The sequence below is a fragment of the Chionomys nivalis genome, chromosome 23, assembly GCF_950005125.1.
Source record: "Chionomys nivalis chromosome 23, mChiNiv1.1, whole genome shotgun sequence".
Lineage (NCBI taxonomy): Eukaryota > Metazoa > Chordata > Mammalia > Rodentia > Cricetidae > Chionomys > Chionomys nivalis.
Window position 1 is genome coordinate 967,525 of NC_080108.1, and position 16,917 is coordinate 984,441.

A 16,917-nucleotide genomic window follows, 5' to 3' on the forward strand; every position below is an offset into this window, starting at 1 on the left:
GGTTGCCTAGGGCCCCAGGCTGGCCCAACATCGTCCCCTCCCCGACCGCCCATTCCACCCATGGTAATCGCATGCCAGCTGTCTTAGGGGTATGGGAGGTTCCAGCCGGCTGAATAGCACTCGGTCCTCCTAGGTTCAAACCCATGTCCTGGTGACAGCGGGCAGACCGGCCACAGAGGGAGCAGCGTCCACCAGATACCACACAGCAGATACCACAGAGCAGATACCACATAGCAGATCAGGGAAAGGTTTGGCTCTGAGCCCTCCAAGCTGGGTGCTCATTCTAGAGGCCATCCAGCTCGTGCTGAGGGCGGGGCCTGGGCCCCACTGAGGATAGGCTGGGTATGGACATGTTGGGGTCTACTCACTTCTGGAGCACAAAGATGCCAACGATGAGGCTGAAGGAGATCAGGTCGGCAGTGACCCACATGAGGCAGTATTCATCTGGGGGCTGTGGAGAGAGGACCCAAGACCAGCTTCCGGTCAGAGCTCATCTAGACCTTGGGACCTCTCATATTAAACTAGTGAGGAAGGGCAGGGGAGGAGCTTGAGGCTCCTCAATATTTTATTTTGTAAGTGTGGACTCTGGGCATGTTGTTCTATGTGTGTGTGTGTGTGTGTGTGTGTGTGTGTGTGTATTCAGGGTAGAAGAGGTGTGTTGAGTCTCGAGTGTGTGTAAGCTTACAGGAGCTCAAAGCAAGAGCTGAATGATTAAAAAAAAATCAGGGGGCTGGAGAGATGGCTCAGAGGTTAAGAGCATTGCCTGCTCTTCCAAAGGTCGTGAGTTCAATTCCCAGCAACCACATGGTGGCTCACAACCATCTGTAATGGGGTCTGCTGCCCTCTTCTGGCCTTCAGGCATACACACAGACAGAATATTGTATACATAATAAATATATAAATATAAAAAAAAAAAATCAATGGTTCCTTTATTTGCAGGTAAGGTGTCATGTGCCCGGCAGTAAATCTATGACCTTATCAATAGGTAAGGGGTGCCAGTGTGGGGTAGGAGGACGTTGATCACAGGGCCTGGGGTAAACAAAGGCCCCTGTGTGTCCCCTTAGCACCCTCAGCCTCAGACACATGAGGGGCACTTTCCTTTTTTTTTTTTTTTTTCTTTTTTGAGACAGGGTTTCTCTGTAGCTTTGGAGCCTGTCCTGGAGCTAGCTCTTGTAGACCAGGCTGTCCTCAAACTCACAGAGATCCGCCTGCCTCTGCCTCCCGAGTGCTTGGATTAAAGGTATGCGTCACCACCGCCCAGGTGAGGGGCACTTTTTGAAGTCCATTAACTCCACGGGGCCTGAAATCTTCAACACGCACACTTCCGCAACCTGCCTGTGTGCTATTGCATGTCACCTTAGAGTGTTGGAGGTATTTAAGTACCATGGACAGGTAAGAACTGCAAAGTGGGCTCTTTTGGGCTTGGCAGGGGTCCCGATGAGTCAATTAGTCTAAAGCCCACAGTCCAGGCCTCCATAGCTTCCTGTCCATGACTGAAGCCCTCTTCAGGCCTTGCCCACACCTCTTTTTACCACCTGTAACCTAGCTCTGACTCACCAACACTACAGCCCTCTTAGCTATGAAGCCCCCTCTCTCCCCTTCTTTGCGTCCTCAGGGACAGGGCAGGGGAGCTTCTGCCTCGCTCCTGGGGTTATCTCCGGGCCAGGGATGGGAGCTCAACTGGCCTCAGGAGCTCCATGACTGACCCCCACATACTTCTCATGGTCCTTTGAGTAGACCCGGCCTGTCCACAGCCTCTTTGTAGAACAACTTCCCTTTAAAACCAAATCTAACAAGTAGCCCATGACTCAGGGAGATGCCAACTTCTTGAGTGTTGGTCACTGGGTAATGTGATCTTTCCATGGGTCAGGCCCAGGGTCCCCAGCCTTCAGTGCAGACCTCATAGGTTGTGACAATTTCATTCTGTCTTAGCCTATAGCTGCCCTCTCACCCCGACATACCATGAATGCCACTATCCCAGGGGGAGAACCCTTGCAGTGACAGATAGCCCTAGGTGCCCTCAGGTCCCACAATCTCCAACTCACCATGATCCAGAGTGGAGAAGGCACCCGAGAAAGAGTATGGGTGTTGTCAGAAGTGACGGATGGAACCCCGGCACACCACAGCAGGGAGAAGAGCCACGGTGCGTTGACGGTGTAGAGGTTCACACTCAGGTTCCAGGATGCATAGTCCCTGGGCAGGGGGCAGAGACTGGTCAGCTGCCTTGCTGCCTGATCTGGGGGAGCACCCCTAACAGACTGTCCCCCTCACAGTCACCCAGAAGGATGAGGTTCTGTGTCCATGCTCACAGGACAAGCCCAGTTCTGCCCAGTACTTCCCATCTCACGTCTGAACCCTGTGTGTTCTACCCTGTGCCCACATGTGCTAGGTGGAGGATCAAACTGGGGGATACACAGTCCCTCCTCCAGGGGCACCTGGGGTGACGCAGGGCAGGCACCTGAGCTCCTGGTGGGACACCTGAGTGTAGCGAAGGTTCAGTTTCTGGATGTGACCTCTCCGTAGACTGGCGATGGCTTCTTTAGACCCGGATGTCTGCTGGAAGCCGGGAGCCATCTTCCGTACTAGAGGCCTCTGCCTGTTAGGCAGCCACATGACCTGCCGGTCGGAGACAGGGTGGTCAGGCCTCTCATTTCCAGACTTGGGGTGAGGGCCCTAGACCTCCTAGATCGCTCAAGGGTCAAAGAGAGTCCTGTCTACAGTAATGGAGCCCACACTGAACAATTCAATCAGCTTCCCTGGTCAAGACAAAATGGGCAACCCCACCCTCCACCCTGACCACAGTCAACAGCATCTAGAGAACTATGCATCACAGAGGGACCTCAGGATCCCAAAGTGTCACACCACAGTGACTCGAGACACATTCCATAGAAGTAACAGGGAACACAGGCACCCACTCTCCTCTGAGCAATTGAAAGCACTTGTTGGGGCTCTTTCCTGTCCCCAGAATGGACCAGTCAGGAAAACAAGGTGCACATAGCCCTGTTTTACAAACAGGGAAGCTGAAATTTGGAGAGGGGCAGGTAGGTCTATCGTGGTGCAGGGGGCTAAGCCAGCGTCATGGACAGGGCTTCACCTGGTGCTGTGGGAATCCTGAATGCAGCACGGCCTCTAGCGTGATGTTGAGGAAGCTGCCACGGTACGGGTGATCACGGGGCGGGTCTCGCAGGTTGAGCAGCAGTGTGGCATTTCCCTTGGCGAGTTCTAGGAGCTCTGCCAGGCTGCAGATGGACTGGTTCTGGATCTCCCTGTGGTCTGAGGGTGACAGGGAGCTGGCTGTCCAGAAGGGGTCAGTCTGGCAGAGACAGGGACATACACGGCTGTCACCAGCCCTTTGGAGCTTTCAAACACCTTCCTGGCGATAGAGCATGGAGAACCAGGACGGCCAGTCACTGTTGGTATGTTAGAGATTGATGGCTGTCGCCCAGTAGGGGTCTGAGGAATGCCTAACCTTCTTCTCAATGGCCCCACCTGCTTCCCAAGAGAACCCTTGGCTTGGAGTCAGTCCAGTGTGGTCTTGAGTCCATTATGTAGCCAAGGATGGCCTTGAACTCCTGATCATTTTTGCCTCCATTTCTAGTGCTGGAGTTACGCTACCCTACCAAGTTTATGAGGTGCTGATTGAACCTAGGGCTTGGTCCATGCTAGGCATGCACTCACCAACTGAGTTACACCCCTAGCCCTAGAGACAGGGCTTCAACTATTAAGGATCAGCAGCCTTGAGAGGGGAAGCCAACAGACCAGAGAACCCTTAACAAGCAGTGATAGTCACAGGGTCTGGATGCAAGAGCCCAGAGGGGATTGCCGGCTAGCCTGGCTAGGGTCATCTGAGCTGATGGCCACCTGCCTCCTTCTTTAGGAGCCTTCCATGTTTCCCACGCCTAGGCAAGGCCCAGGGACAGGCAGACCTTGAGGAACCACTGGCCAGCGTTGAGCCTCTGCAGGACAGTCCAGTTGAGCATGGCAGCAGGCCTCCGGGCCAGCTCTGGAAACACCTGCTCCACGTTGGTGGTTCGCCTCAGGGTGGTGTCATGCAGGAGAAAGGGCACACCATCCAGGCTGCAGGAGAGGGTCACTGTCACCACCCATGCAGGGTGACCACCTGCCCCCAATCGCAGCCCTCCCTTCTCCCTACCCTCAAAGGACACAGCTGTCCTGTTTCCACGTCAGCTACAGAGTCTTTGCCAATGTGGGGATAGTACTGGACCAGTGGGAACCTCAAAGGGTTCAAGGGACCAGACCTTTGACTCTCTGTGAAGGTCGAGCGGGGAAGACGGTTGAGGGGAGGGCTGGGGAGAGTGGGTCTGTTCCTTTTAGCAATGTTAGAAGGTAAGCACTGCCTCTCTGGATAATGGGGAAATGGAGGCTAAGCAGGAAACACTTATCTCAAGGTCTGTGGCCACTAAGTGGTGGGACCTGGCCTCAAACCAAGCCCTCCAAGTGCCGTATCGATGACAGTGCCAGCCCAGGTCCCCTTGACAAAGTTTACTGCTTCCCTCATCCTCATCATCCCACTAGGGCTGGACACAGTTCACAGAATGCCATAGTGTGGGACAATATAGGGCACCATGCTTCCCGCTCCCCAAGGCATTGTATCAGTCCTGCCAGAGACGAATGATGCGTACAATCTATGCTGTCCACTCTGGGAGTGGTGACCTCACATACATGGTGTAACTGTTTATTGCACACCCTGTGGAATAGTATTTGGTGGCCCTACCTTCTCCTCTCCTCAGGGGTAAGGAGATAGGTCGGTGTGGGTTTCCCCAGCATTTAAACAAACACATATGTTGTATCTATGGATGGAAATGTGCACATCACTTCTGTATAGGCTTTTTTGCTTTGTTTTTTTGAGACAGGGTTTCTCCATTTAGCTCTGGCTGTCCTGGAACTCGATTTACAGAACTACAGACCAGGCTGGCCTTGAACTCACAGAAACCCACCTGCCTCTGCCTCCCGAGTGCTGGCATTAAAGGTGTGGGTCTCCACTCCCGGCTTCTGTACGGTCTCATAGCCAGCATTACTGACATTGTATTCTCTGTACCTTGCTTCACCTAGCTAAGTGTTTGCACTCTGCCTGGCAGAGAAACACAGATCTAATTCTTTTTCTAATGTGTCTATGGCAGGGCTCCAGGTCCCCACACCTAAACTTGACCCGGATAGGAGTTTGTTCTTTATATTCTGGAGTCTGGCACCAAACTCATTTGTTGCCTGACTGTTGTGGATCACCCAAGCCTCTTCCCTCCCATTGCTAAGGCAGGGACAGGAGGGTTTTACCCAGAGACCCAAATGCAGATGCTGTGGGAAGGGAAGGTGGGGTTGCCACTGTCCTTCTCCGCCATGCCAACCTGATGGTGACGTCAGCTTGCAGCCCATACAGCTTCTGCTCCAGGGCCTTCCGGAAGGACATCAGCGTGTGTTCTGGAGCCAGCTGGAGAGGAAATGATGGTGAGGGTGGAGCTAGGGTCCCTAATGACCCCTCCCCAGCCAGTGGGTGGTCTTCCCTGCTGGGAGGTCTGTTTCCCACCTGGCTCATTTGCTGTGGGAGTGGGAACCCTGGCACCTACACAACTGCTCTGAGACTTGTTTTTTTTTTTTTTTTTCATTTGTTAGGACATGTGTGCCTTCCAGGGGACCTGGGAACACAGGCAGCAGTGTGCTGAGCACGGACCATGTGAAACCCACACACAGCGGGACTAGCAAGCAGTAACTCTGACCATGTGACCCTTGCTGCATCACAGGCACTGAGCAAGACTCTGAAAGCAAATGGCCTTTTGCACAGGCCTGTGGCCCCATGGCAGACAGATACGGAGTGCCTATTTCCTTCTGGATTAATCTCAGAGCCCAGTCCTGGTAGAGATCCAGGGACAGGGGAAGAAGAGATGGGGTTTCTGTGGTATGAGGAGTTTCTTCATTCATTCAGGCATGATAATATTCTCTCCATCTATATATTGATACATAGACTAAAACCCAGACATGCTTGATGCCCAACTTAATAACCCGCAGCCCTAATCACCCAGATCAGTTCCAGACATCATACTACATGACCCTGCCTTGAAACCTTCTGCCCTGCAACTTGCAATTCTCCCTCCTAAGGACCCACTCCGTCTTATGCCTATTGGGGCATTTAGCTGGGGAGTGAGATTTCAAGTCTTTTTCGAGTCCGTGCAGAACAAATCGCCATGCCTCTTCCTACCACTAGGGGTCAGCACCAAACCAGAGATTGAATTTAGACCGGACAGCTCTAAAGACTGGGAATCTTTTGAGAAGGCCACATGAACACACACTTCGTGAGCCTGGACAGTCATTCACTGTGATATGGAGGGGGAGGGCACTGGCTGATAACTTCCTGTGTAGTTTGAAACAGGCAGAAGAGAGGATGACTTGTGAACGTTCCTAACACAGTAACGCCATGTATGAGGTAACAGACGAACCACTTTGATGTGAAAATAATGTATTGTCCACACATGTGAGGATAAGACCCCGGCCTGCAAATATGCACCATTATAATAAAATAAAAATAAAAGCAAACACAAAATGAAGACCCCCTCCCCCTGCAACCAGGCATGGTGGCACACACAGGTAACCTCAGCATTCAGGAGGGTGAGACAGAGGTTTGTAAGTTCCAGGCTATTCCGGGCTGCACCCTGAGTGCCCGTCTCCAAAATGAAACAACAGACAAAATGAGCAAGCCACACAAGGATGCAAGCAGCCAAATGCACAGCTTGGGAGGCTGTCTAGTGACAGCTCTGTCAACAGATAAATAGCATAAAGGAGAAGGGGGTGTCACAGAGGAAGAGGGACCGAGGAGACATGTGTCAAGCAGATGGCTTGCGTGATGTCATTTAGAGCCTGATTTGAAGAAATCTGTACTACAAAAAGATATTTTGGGAGACAATAAAGGAAAAACTAAACTATGATATTAGGTCATGTTAAATAATTGCTAATCTGGGGCTGGAGAAATGGCTCTGAAGTTAAGAGCGCTGGTTGCTCTTCCAGAAGACTTGGTTTGATTCCCAGCACCCATATGGCAGCTCACACACAATTCCATCCAGTCCCAGGGGATCTGACACCCTTTTCAGACAAAACAACCATACACGTGAAAATGGAAATAAGTACTTTAAAAATTGCTAATTTGGTGGGGTGTTATAGTTATCATTATGTAAATGTGTACGTGTGTGTGTGTACATGTGTGTGCATGCACACGCCAGTGTGTACACGTAGAAGTCACAGGACAGCTTTATGGAGTGAGCCCTCTTCTTCTATCTTTATGTGGGTTCCAGGGGTTGAATTCAGATGCCAGGCTTTCACGACAACTGCTTTTCCAAACTGCAGAGCCATCCCACCCCAGCCTGCTGTTTGTCTTTAAGTCCCTATGTTCTGGGCATGGTGGCTTACACCTGTAATCCCAGCACTTGGGAGGCAGAGGCAGGAAGATTGGTAGTAGTTTAAACCCAGCTTGTCTCAAGCAAGTAGATCAAACCAAAACAGAAAGTCCTTCTGTGTTGGAGATACACCCTAAAGCATCCACGGATGATCCAGTCTGATATCTAGGGTTTGCCTCACTACAGCAGAAAAACAAAAAACAAAAACAGGAGACCAGAGAGGCAGGAACAACAGGCTGTTATAATGCATGGAAGGTGGTAATGGAGTCACCGTCACATGGTACAGCATAGTATTTTTCCACTTGGTGTACATCTTAATTTTTTTTCTTTTTACTGAGACCACCTCACTTCCCTTTCCCCTGTCCTGCAGGGGCTGGACCCACCTGGGAAGGTTGGGTTTTAACTTCTCTTCACAGTAGCAATGGCCCAAACTGGGGCTCAAAGGGGCTGGTGACCCCCACAACACACATAGGTAGCAAACTGAACCTCCAGCTAGATTCTATTGGCTGTCTCTAGGAGGTACCAGGCTCAGTGCCAGCATGAGATACAATGGGAGGGTCCAGATCAGAACACAGGCTCTGAGTGTTTCTAGGAAACAATGTCTGAACCAGGGAAGGGCTTTCAGGTGGGGTTGCGGACCCAGCAGACACATTTTGTGGTGTGTGTGTGTGTGTGTGTGTGTGTACATGTGTACGCATGAGTGTGTAGTGGCCAGAGGTTGATGCTGGTATCTTCTTCTATCGCCCTCCACCTTATTATACACTGAGCTGGCGTCTCTTCCCTGAACCTAGAACTCACCTATTGAGCCCAACTGCCTGGAGTCCTGACTCTACCCTGGAATGCTGAGATGATGAAGCCGTGCCTCTATTGCAAGCCCCAGGAACCAACATGACTCTGAAGACTCTGTCTATTTCAATTCTCCTATGGGGCCCTTGGCACCTCAGTGGTGCGTCCCGGCACTGATCTGGACTTTGTCCCTTCCTCCCTCTTGAGCCAACTGTCTTCCCTTTTAGGCCAAGGGCTGGCAGTGTAGGGCAGGAGGCTAAGACCCTCTGGTGTCTCTAGGGCTTCTGATAAGCATTTGACTTTTCTTTCCTTTGTCTTTTTTTTTTTTTTTTTTTTTTTTTTTTTTTGAGATGGGGGTTTCTCTGGAGCTTTGGAGCCCGTCCTAGAAACTAGCTCTTGTAGACCAGGCTGGCACATTTGACTTTTCTAGTAGAAGCCTTTTGGGCTCTCTTCAGGATCCATGCCCACCCAGGGTCTCAAGCCTTCTCCTTAGCCCTTCCCACACACTCTTGAGGGGGTGTCATGCAGCCCTCTTGCTCTGCGATCACAGCATTGCATTCATTCCCTACAGGGTCCTCCCCTGCAATGGCTGCCCAGTCCCACCCTCTGGGGACACTCACCATGGGAGCACCCCGATGGCCGATGAGGGCAGGCTTGGGACCCAGGTCCTTTTTCTCCATGATGCAGGGAGAAGAGATGGTGAGGGGGATCAGGTAGAGGGTGAAGACCACAGCAAAGAAGGTACAAAGAACGGTGACCTGAGAGGCTGTAGACACAGGCGGTGGGGACTTCCGGTGAGTCACCTGTGTAACCCTCACCAGCCCCAACCAGGCCTAGTTGGCCAGACTGGAATGCAGAACTTGAAGCTCTTGAGAGGAAGTGAACCCCACCTACGACGTATGCACACGTGTACCCACAGACATGGGGACCTGGTGGAGGAATCTGGAGCCACTTTCGGGAGCGTCTATGAAGCATCTAGAGCTGGCCCCCATGCTGAGCACAAAGGCCTCACCTCATGCCCAGGCCACCCAGGTAGCGTCCCAGTAGGGACAACCTAAGTAAGCCTTGGTGTTTGTGAAGGTCAGGATGGGGGGATGCTCTTCAGGGGATACTCACAGGACCTCTCTGCACGGGCGAACTGTCCTGCTACTATCCAGGAGAGGGCAGTGATGGCCATCAGGGCCCCTATGTGCAGGAACGGCGCTGTGCCCTGTGTGTGAGGAGAGGCAGGAGGGACCGGGGACTCAAAGACAGGTCCAGACTCTCAGGCCACCAGCATGCTGCTGACTGTCTCTACCTACAAGACAGGCAATCCTGTCCCCATTTGTCGGCTGAGGGAGGACTCTGCGAATGCTGCTATGGGGAAATCCCTCCCTGCTCCTCGCTGAGCTTTGGTGTGGAGAAACAAGAGTGGAGAAGGCACTGCCTATTGCAAGGGTCCTGGGGAAGCAACGTCCCTGCCCGCAGCCTGCCTCACTCACCTGCAGAGAGATCAGCAGCACCTCCCATTCATCTTCCCACAGCTGGGCCACGGCTGACATGGCCACCACGGTGGAGGCCAGGATGACTACCAGCACCATCTGGAAAAGGGAGGTACCAGACGGGAGGGTCACGGCAGGAGTGAGGGAACTTGTGTTTGGGAGAGGAGAGGAGGAAAGGAAGAGAAAGAAAACAGAAGTGCACACAGGCCAGTGATGATGCACGCCTTTAATCCTAGCACTCAGGAAGCAGAGGCAGGCGGATCTCTGGGTTCCAGGTCAGCCTGGTCTACAGGAGTGCATTCTAAGACAGTCAGGGCTACACGGAGAAACCCTGTCTCAAAAAAAAACAACCAAAACCAACAACAAAAACCAAAAGAAGTTCACACGGAGCAAGGAAGAGGAAGGAAGGCTGTGCAGGGAGGGAGCTGGGATCAGAGGAGGGGGCACCCCAGCAAGAGTAGATGCTCATGGTGTTGTCTGCTACACCGGCTGCCCGAGTCTCCTGCATCTGGCTGTGTTCTTCTTGACACAAGATCTTAGGTAGCCTTGAACTCCGGATCCTCCTGCTGCTACTTCCCTAGGCTAGGATTGCAGGTTTGCTCTACCACGTTTATGCTTTACTGGAGACTGAACCCAGGGTCTTGTACACACACACACACACACACACACGTACACACTACCAACTGAGCTACATCCCCAGCCGGCTTCTAATATGTTCCACAGGAAGTGGGGTGCACAGCTGTCATGAGCACATCGAGGCACCTTCAGGGATAGAGATCTGTGGTGACAGACAGCTCCCGAAACCCCACACTAAGCAAGACTAAGCTAGGGTTCCTTGCTTCCGTCCTCTCTGGAGAGCTGGAACTCTTCACAGTCCCCCTGCTCCTGTCTGTGGCCATGGGAGACGGCAGGAGCCTCTGAAGAGCGCATTACGAAGGCATCTTATTACAATAGGGGCCGCCAGCGGAAGTTCTTGCAATAAAACTGATTCCCCATAATCCTGATACAATTAAAATTTCATCACTGTTTTTACAGCTGCTGCTACATTACCCATCATGCTTGGCAGCATCGTTGGACATTCAGAGAGGGAATTTCCTCCCCATGGTGTCCTTCGGTCACAGGAATAACATAGGCTCACATTGTGACCCCTCCCAAACCTTACCCAGGAGTACCTGGAGGCCTGGAGTAGACCTGAACTCAGCCTTGGCATTTCTGCTGTTTTCATTCATGCATCCACTCATTCGATACGAGTCTTGCCTGTGTGCTGAGACCCAAGAAGAGTCAGAATCCAACCCTGTTGATTGACTTCTTTTTTTAATTAATTAATTTATTTATTATGTATACAACATTCCTTCCATGTGTGCCTGCAAGCCAGAAGGGGGCACCAGGTCTCATTACAGATGGCTGTGAGCCACCATGTGGTTGATGGGAATTGAACTCAGGACCCCTGGAAGAGCAGTCAGTGCTCTTAACCACTGAGCCATCCCTCCAGCCCCTTGATTGAGTCCCTACACCTGAGTCACACTCCTGGCTCTGTGGCATTGGAGGGGGACGGGGGTGAGTGCCTCCCCGGGAGGAGTTGGGGACATAAATGAGGACATGCAAGCCAAGTACTCTGTACAGTAGCTGCCACAAAGAGGAAATGGGTATTCGGTGTGAGTACCACCACTCTGAGCAATTGTCACCAAAACGCGGTAACAGAGAGGAACAAACGAAGTATCCGGGAAAGCGCCCGTCACGTACAGTAAGCACCCCAGAAACGCTGCTTGGCGCTATGACCACAGACACGGCGGCGTCTGCCATACAGGAAGTTCTCAAACGTGCCTTTCTAGAGAGCAGCTGGAAGGACAGAAGCTAGCTGCATGGAAGAAATGTCACATGCACCAGCTACTGGAGAACAGCCTGAATGCAGTCAGTGCTGCCGGGGTGTCCATGGGGCCCAGCAGGCACCAGCCCGGCTCAGCCACACCCGTGGGCAGGCAGAGTCTGGGCTTCGGCCTGGGAGGTTAATAGAGCCCTCCGGGCACCAGCCTTGGACTACAGCACGGCCCCTGGGTTGAGGAATTAGCACCACAGAGCAGGGGCAGGCCAGTGCTCAGGGTACACCATCACAGCTAGGGAAATGGAAGCTGTGACAACACCCGTCAGAAGAGGCCTCTGAGACAGCTCTGGGTGGTGACTGGGCATGAAGGTCATCTCACAGAGGGCCCTTCTGCTTACCACAAAGCAGCTCCCCCCGTATCTTGACTTCCCTCACCCTCCAGGCCCCTAAATTTCTGCTGGGGATCCCTCACAGGCCTGAGTTCTGGGCGAAAGGACTCACTGGGTCAGATACCCCCCTCCCCACCCATTCCTAAGTCCCTCTACCCTCCCCTCCTGGGGACTTAGGGGAACCAGGGACTCTAAACACAGACCAGGACTAAAATGTCCCATAAAGCTGTCATCTTCAAAGCAATATGACCTTGGCATAAAACCAGAGAAATAAATGAGAGCCAAGTTCAGAAAGAGTTCTGAATGCATTAAAGGAATGTAACGGCATCTCAGATTGGAGGGCTGGGGGAGCGTGTGCAGGGAGACTGCTGGGGACACTGGGAAGCATCTCCAGGGAGCTTGGCAAGATCACACTAGGCCCCAAAATAACTTCCAAAAGATTAACGAACATTTAAATGTCAAAAAAACAACGCTATATAATTACCCAGTGATATCATAGAAAGATTATCATAACATCTCGGACTGGGAAGGACCCCTCTAAGTCTGACCCAACACCCAAGGGGCACAAAAAGAGATGGCAGAGTCAAGTTTTTTGCTATTGTTGGTGGGTTTTTTTGTTTGTTTGTTTGTTTGTTTGTTTGACTGGTTGGTTGGTTTTGGTTTCTCGAGACAGGGTTTCTCTGTGTAGCTCTGGAGCCTGCCCTAGAACTCACTCTGTAGACCACGCTGGCCTCAAACTCAGAGATCCTCCTGCTTCTGCCTCTTGCGTTCTAGGATTAAAGGTGTGTACCACCAAACCGTGTTTTTTTTTTTGTTTTTTGTTTTTTTTTTTAATGTTTTTTGAGATAGATTTCTCCGTGTAACAGCCTTAACTGCCCTGGCACTTGCTCTATAGACCAGGCTGGCCTCAAACTCCCAGAGATCCACCTGCCTCTGCCTTCCAAGTTCTTAGATTAAAGGTGTGTACCTCCTCAGCCAGATTCAAGTCTTTTTTTTTTTTTTTGAATTATAAAAAGAAATCCCATGGTACAAATACCATAAACAAAGCCAAAAGACGAATAACAAACTGGGAAAAATCTAATTATCTGTAGTTCATCAGTCAAAGGGTCAACTCCTCAGATCTACAAGGAACTCTGTAAAAATTAGCAAGCGGATAAAACCCCAGTGACCCAGGTCTGTGAAACACCGAGTCTCACTGAGCAGAGGGGAAACACAGCCTGCGACCTTGCAGACAGACAATGGCCAAGGAATCAGCCCACAGCTGCAGGTGTGGGGACCCCACTGTCCCATCTATGTACTCCCTATAGGGCATGGGTTGGTTCCGTGTGGCAAAGAGGGCATTTGGCAAGATCAAGATTCTGAAAGTAGCCAGGCAGTGGTGGCACACGCCTTTAATCCCAGCACTTGGGAGGCAGAGGCAGGAGGATATCTGTGAGTTCGAGGCCAGCCTGGTCTACAGAAAGTTCTAAGGGGCTACCTAGTGAGATGCAGTCTCAAAATAACAACAAAAGAAAAGATAAAAAAGGAAAATACATGATATTATTTTCTCCCGGATCACAGCCCTAGAAAAGGATTGAAAACCATTGGGTGTTAACAGGAGCCGTAGAGATCCCTAGAGAATGAGGGGACAAGAACAAGTGTTAGGAATCGATGAGCATGGCCTTCCTGCATCCAAGAAGGGCTCCTCACTTTCTCAAGAGGGGGCAAGGGTGAGGTGAACTGTGTGTGTAGGAGAGAACAGAGGGGCACTGCAGAGATGGTGCAGCACTTAAGAGCACCGACTGCCCTTGCCAAGGACCAGGGCTTACTTCCCAACACCCACAGGGCAGCTCACAACAGTCCGTAATTTCAGTTCCAGGGCCTCTGACGCCCTCTTCTGGCCTCTGCGAGCATTGCATACATGTGGTATATAAACACAGGCAAAACACCTGTGCTCATAAAATTAAAAATCCATTTAAAGAAAAAGGGGTATCAGTGAGATGACTCAGCAGGTAAAGGCGCCTGTTGCCAAGGCTAAGGACCTGGATTTGATCCCCAGGATCCATATGGTGGGAGAGAAGAACTGACTTCTAGAAGGTGTCCGTTGACCTCCACATATGTGCTGTGCACACACACACACACACATGCACACACACACACACACACACACGCACACCAGGGAGGGTAATTAAAATAAAAAGGGAGTGTATATAGAAAAATTTTCAGTGAGCATGATTTTCTTCATGTCTGAATTATGGGTCACATAACAAAATGAGTTAAGATAAAGCAAGCAGACAAAAATAATAAGGATTCCTCAAATATGTATGTAGAATTTCCAGAGCCTGGGAAACCAGTCCAGCCTGGATCAGCACTGTCTGACAGCTCCTTCTGCCTCAAGATCTCACAGGACAGGATGGCCGGAAGAGAAAGGGCCCAGAGCAGGACTCAGGTTAGTCCTGCTTAGCTCTATAGAACTGCAGGCTTCTCTCCCTTAGGACCAAGCACATGTGACTTGACCTGCTGGGAACCAGGCAGAGCCCCAGGAGGTGACCACAGGGTGTGTGCCCCATCCAGGTGCCAGCTGGTATGTAGTTAAGAGAAGAAAGGATCTCTGTTGGGGGATGGGACGGGGAGGGGCGCTGGCGGGGGTGGGGAGGGCGCTGAGGAAATCCTAGAGCTGTTCTCAGGAGAGAGTTACCAGAGGGGACTCTTCTGTTGTTCTCTTCATCCCTGCAAGACCCTGGCCACCGAGGCCTGGTTCCCAAGGTGCTCCCCACTGCTCACAGACATCTCCTGTTCCACATACTCAACCCATGTTCATGGATGCCCTGCCTCCCTCTAGCTGGGTCCATCTCAAGGGTCCTGTTTGTTTCCAGGCATTTCTGTCCCTTCTTAGATGGTGTGTTTACTCCTAGCCATGCTCTGGGAAAGAGAAGACCTACTCCTCCCTCTACACCGTGGGGCTCCTATAAGGGTGACTCTAGTGACCCAGTCCTATGACCCTGTTCAAGCAGAACAGGCATTAACAACCTACACTCAGCATATGTGTGTGCATATGTGTGTGTATATGTATATGTGTGCATGCGTGTGTGTGCATGTATGTGCACGTGTATGTGTCTATGTGCATGTGTGTGTGCATTTGTGCATGCATGTGCATGTGCGTATGAATGTGTGTGCGTGTGTGTGTGTGAATGAGAGTCTGGACCCAACACTGGGGACAGCAGGAAAGCAATCAGTGCCCATTTAGTCTTCAAGGAGCACCAGATTAGAGCGGGATGGGATCCAGAGCTGATCAAAGCTGACAACACAAATGTTCTAAGATGCATCTGGGAGAGAGACAACGCTGCCAGGGCTCGGGGAAGACCCTCACTTGGGACACAAGCTTCACAGGAAATGGGATCAAAGAGAACCTGAGCAAATGAGGGGCAGAGTAAGGGGCTCAAAGCCAAGGAAAGGTAGGCGTACTACGGGATGGGAACGATGTCTCCCGTAGCAGACACTGAGGCGACAAGCCCATAACAGCAAACAAACACCATCAGGACCAGCCGGACAGTCTGGGTCATCGTAGGCACCGGCACTAGAACTCACTGAAGCCAGCAGGGAAGGTGGGAGCCAAGCAGAGCTGGTGCTGGCGAGCACACGGCTGCAGGGCTGACCTGAGCCTTGCACTCACACTGTGAGTGCTTAGGCATATTGGCTAACCTCTGTTTTTTGTTCCTGCAAAGTGGAATGTGGCAGAGGGCTGCAAGGGTCAAAGGGGTGAAAGCAAACTGGGCTGGAGGGTGCCTGGCACAGTAAGAGTGTAGTGGAATAGGAAGAACAGTCACAGGGGAGACACAGGGGAGGGACAGCCCAGGCCATTCTCTGCATCCAGGCCTCTTCTACTTCCCCAGCAGGGCAGCTTCCACTTACCTTGTGTAGCCAGTACAGGTTCATCTGCTGCCCCACAGCGATGTGACAGAGAGCCAGGACCTGGGGAGGGGCCCGGGGTCAAGCCACGTGTGATCAGAATGCTTGCCAGCTCTCCAGATGCCCTGCTCCACAGCCTTGCCCTTGGTCTGACCCTAGGCAGGCAGCACACACTCCCGACAGGCACCAGGAATGCCCAGCCTAGCCCTGTCCAGGCCTGGCCTCCTTCCAGATTACTCCAGGCCTCCTCTAGGAATTCCCCCTGAAAAAGGTCCCTGGGTTTGACACAAAAACTGCCCAACTTAATGCATCAACGGTTTGGGAGATCTAGGCCTTAGGATTCAGAAGCAGACCTGAGCCCTGTCCCCAAGGAGCCCCCAGTGCAGAATGTGGTCAACCTAAGTCTCTCAGTGCGGAGGACATTGTGGGGTAGGCAGCCCAAGCAGTTTCTGAAAGGCATCTATGGCAGGTGCCGAAAGTCAGAATGGTTCTTGTTGGCCTGGGGGTGGGGGTGAGAAGGGGCTTCCAGAGAGACAGCTGAAGGAGCGTCATGAGACACTCTCTCTTGGAGGACTCGGGCCTCAGACTCAAGCAATGCTCCAGGGTCTGGGCAGAAGCAGTATCCTCAGCCCTATAGACCAGCACAGGTCATGCCTTCCTCTACTAGGAGCAGAGTCACATGAGCCCAAGGGAGCCCCTCCACACATACCAGGAGGCCTGCGATGTATGTGAAGGCCGCAGCTGTGGTCACAAGGATGGGCACGGACCAGTCGCTCCAGTAGCCCATGTGGTTGTAGAGGTACCTGGTGGGGAGAAAGGAGCTGAGGTCAGACCTCCGCCGGGCCACTGCCCAGTCAAGGAGCTAGGATCATCTCAGTTCTCACGCAGTGCAGCGGGGGAGCCACAAGGGAGCCCTTCCCATCCCATATGGCTATTAGGGCTTTCCCTTATCACCAGCTAAGGTTACTTCTGGAGGGCACTCAGAAACCAAGAGGCAGAAGAGTCCAGAATCACTGTTCTGAAAGCCATTAGACTTCCTGCCCACTGGCCCCCACACCTGTGTGAACATGTGTGAACAGCAGATCTGAGATGAACACCTCACCCCTGCCGCCCTCAGGAGCGTGGTCAATACAGCTCTGAGGGACGATCAC

The 16,917-nt window shown here is 52.0% G+C and overlaps 1 protein-coding gene across 4 annotated transcripts in view; it reads right to left on the reverse strand.

Annotated features, from left to right (window-relative positions):
- Gdpd5 (glycerophosphodiester phosphodiesterase domain containing 5) overlaps window positions 1–16,917 on the reverse strand; it is an 80,196-nt gene that overhangs the window by 5,012 nt on the left and 58,267 nt on the right. For all 4 annotated transcript variants that reach the window (XM_057756382.1, XM_057756384.1, XM_057756380.1 and 1 more), the window contains 11 exons: window positions 16,476–16,569; window positions 15,770–15,829; window positions 9,668–9,766; window positions 9,303–9,396; window positions 8,807–8,952; window positions 5,364–5,446; window positions 3,927–4,077; window positions 3,095–3,313; window positions 2,459–2,616; window positions 2,046–2,193; window positions 369–451 (listed from right to left, as the gene is read on the reverse strand). In XM_057756382.1, the coding sequence (XP_057612365.1) occupies window positions 369–451; window positions 2,046–2,193; window positions 2,459–2,616; window positions 3,095–3,313; window positions 3,927–4,077; window positions 5,364–5,446; window positions 8,807–8,952; window positions 9,303–9,396; window positions 9,668–9,766; window positions 15,770–15,829; window positions 16,476–16,569 (1,335 nt within the window). The remainder of the gene's footprint in view (window positions 1–368; window positions 452–2,045; window positions 2,194–2,458; window positions 2,617–3,094; window positions 3,314–3,926; window positions 4,078–5,363; window positions 5,447–8,806; window positions 8,953–9,302; window positions 9,397–9,667; window positions 9,767–15,769; window positions 15,830–16,475; window positions 16,570–16,917) is intronic.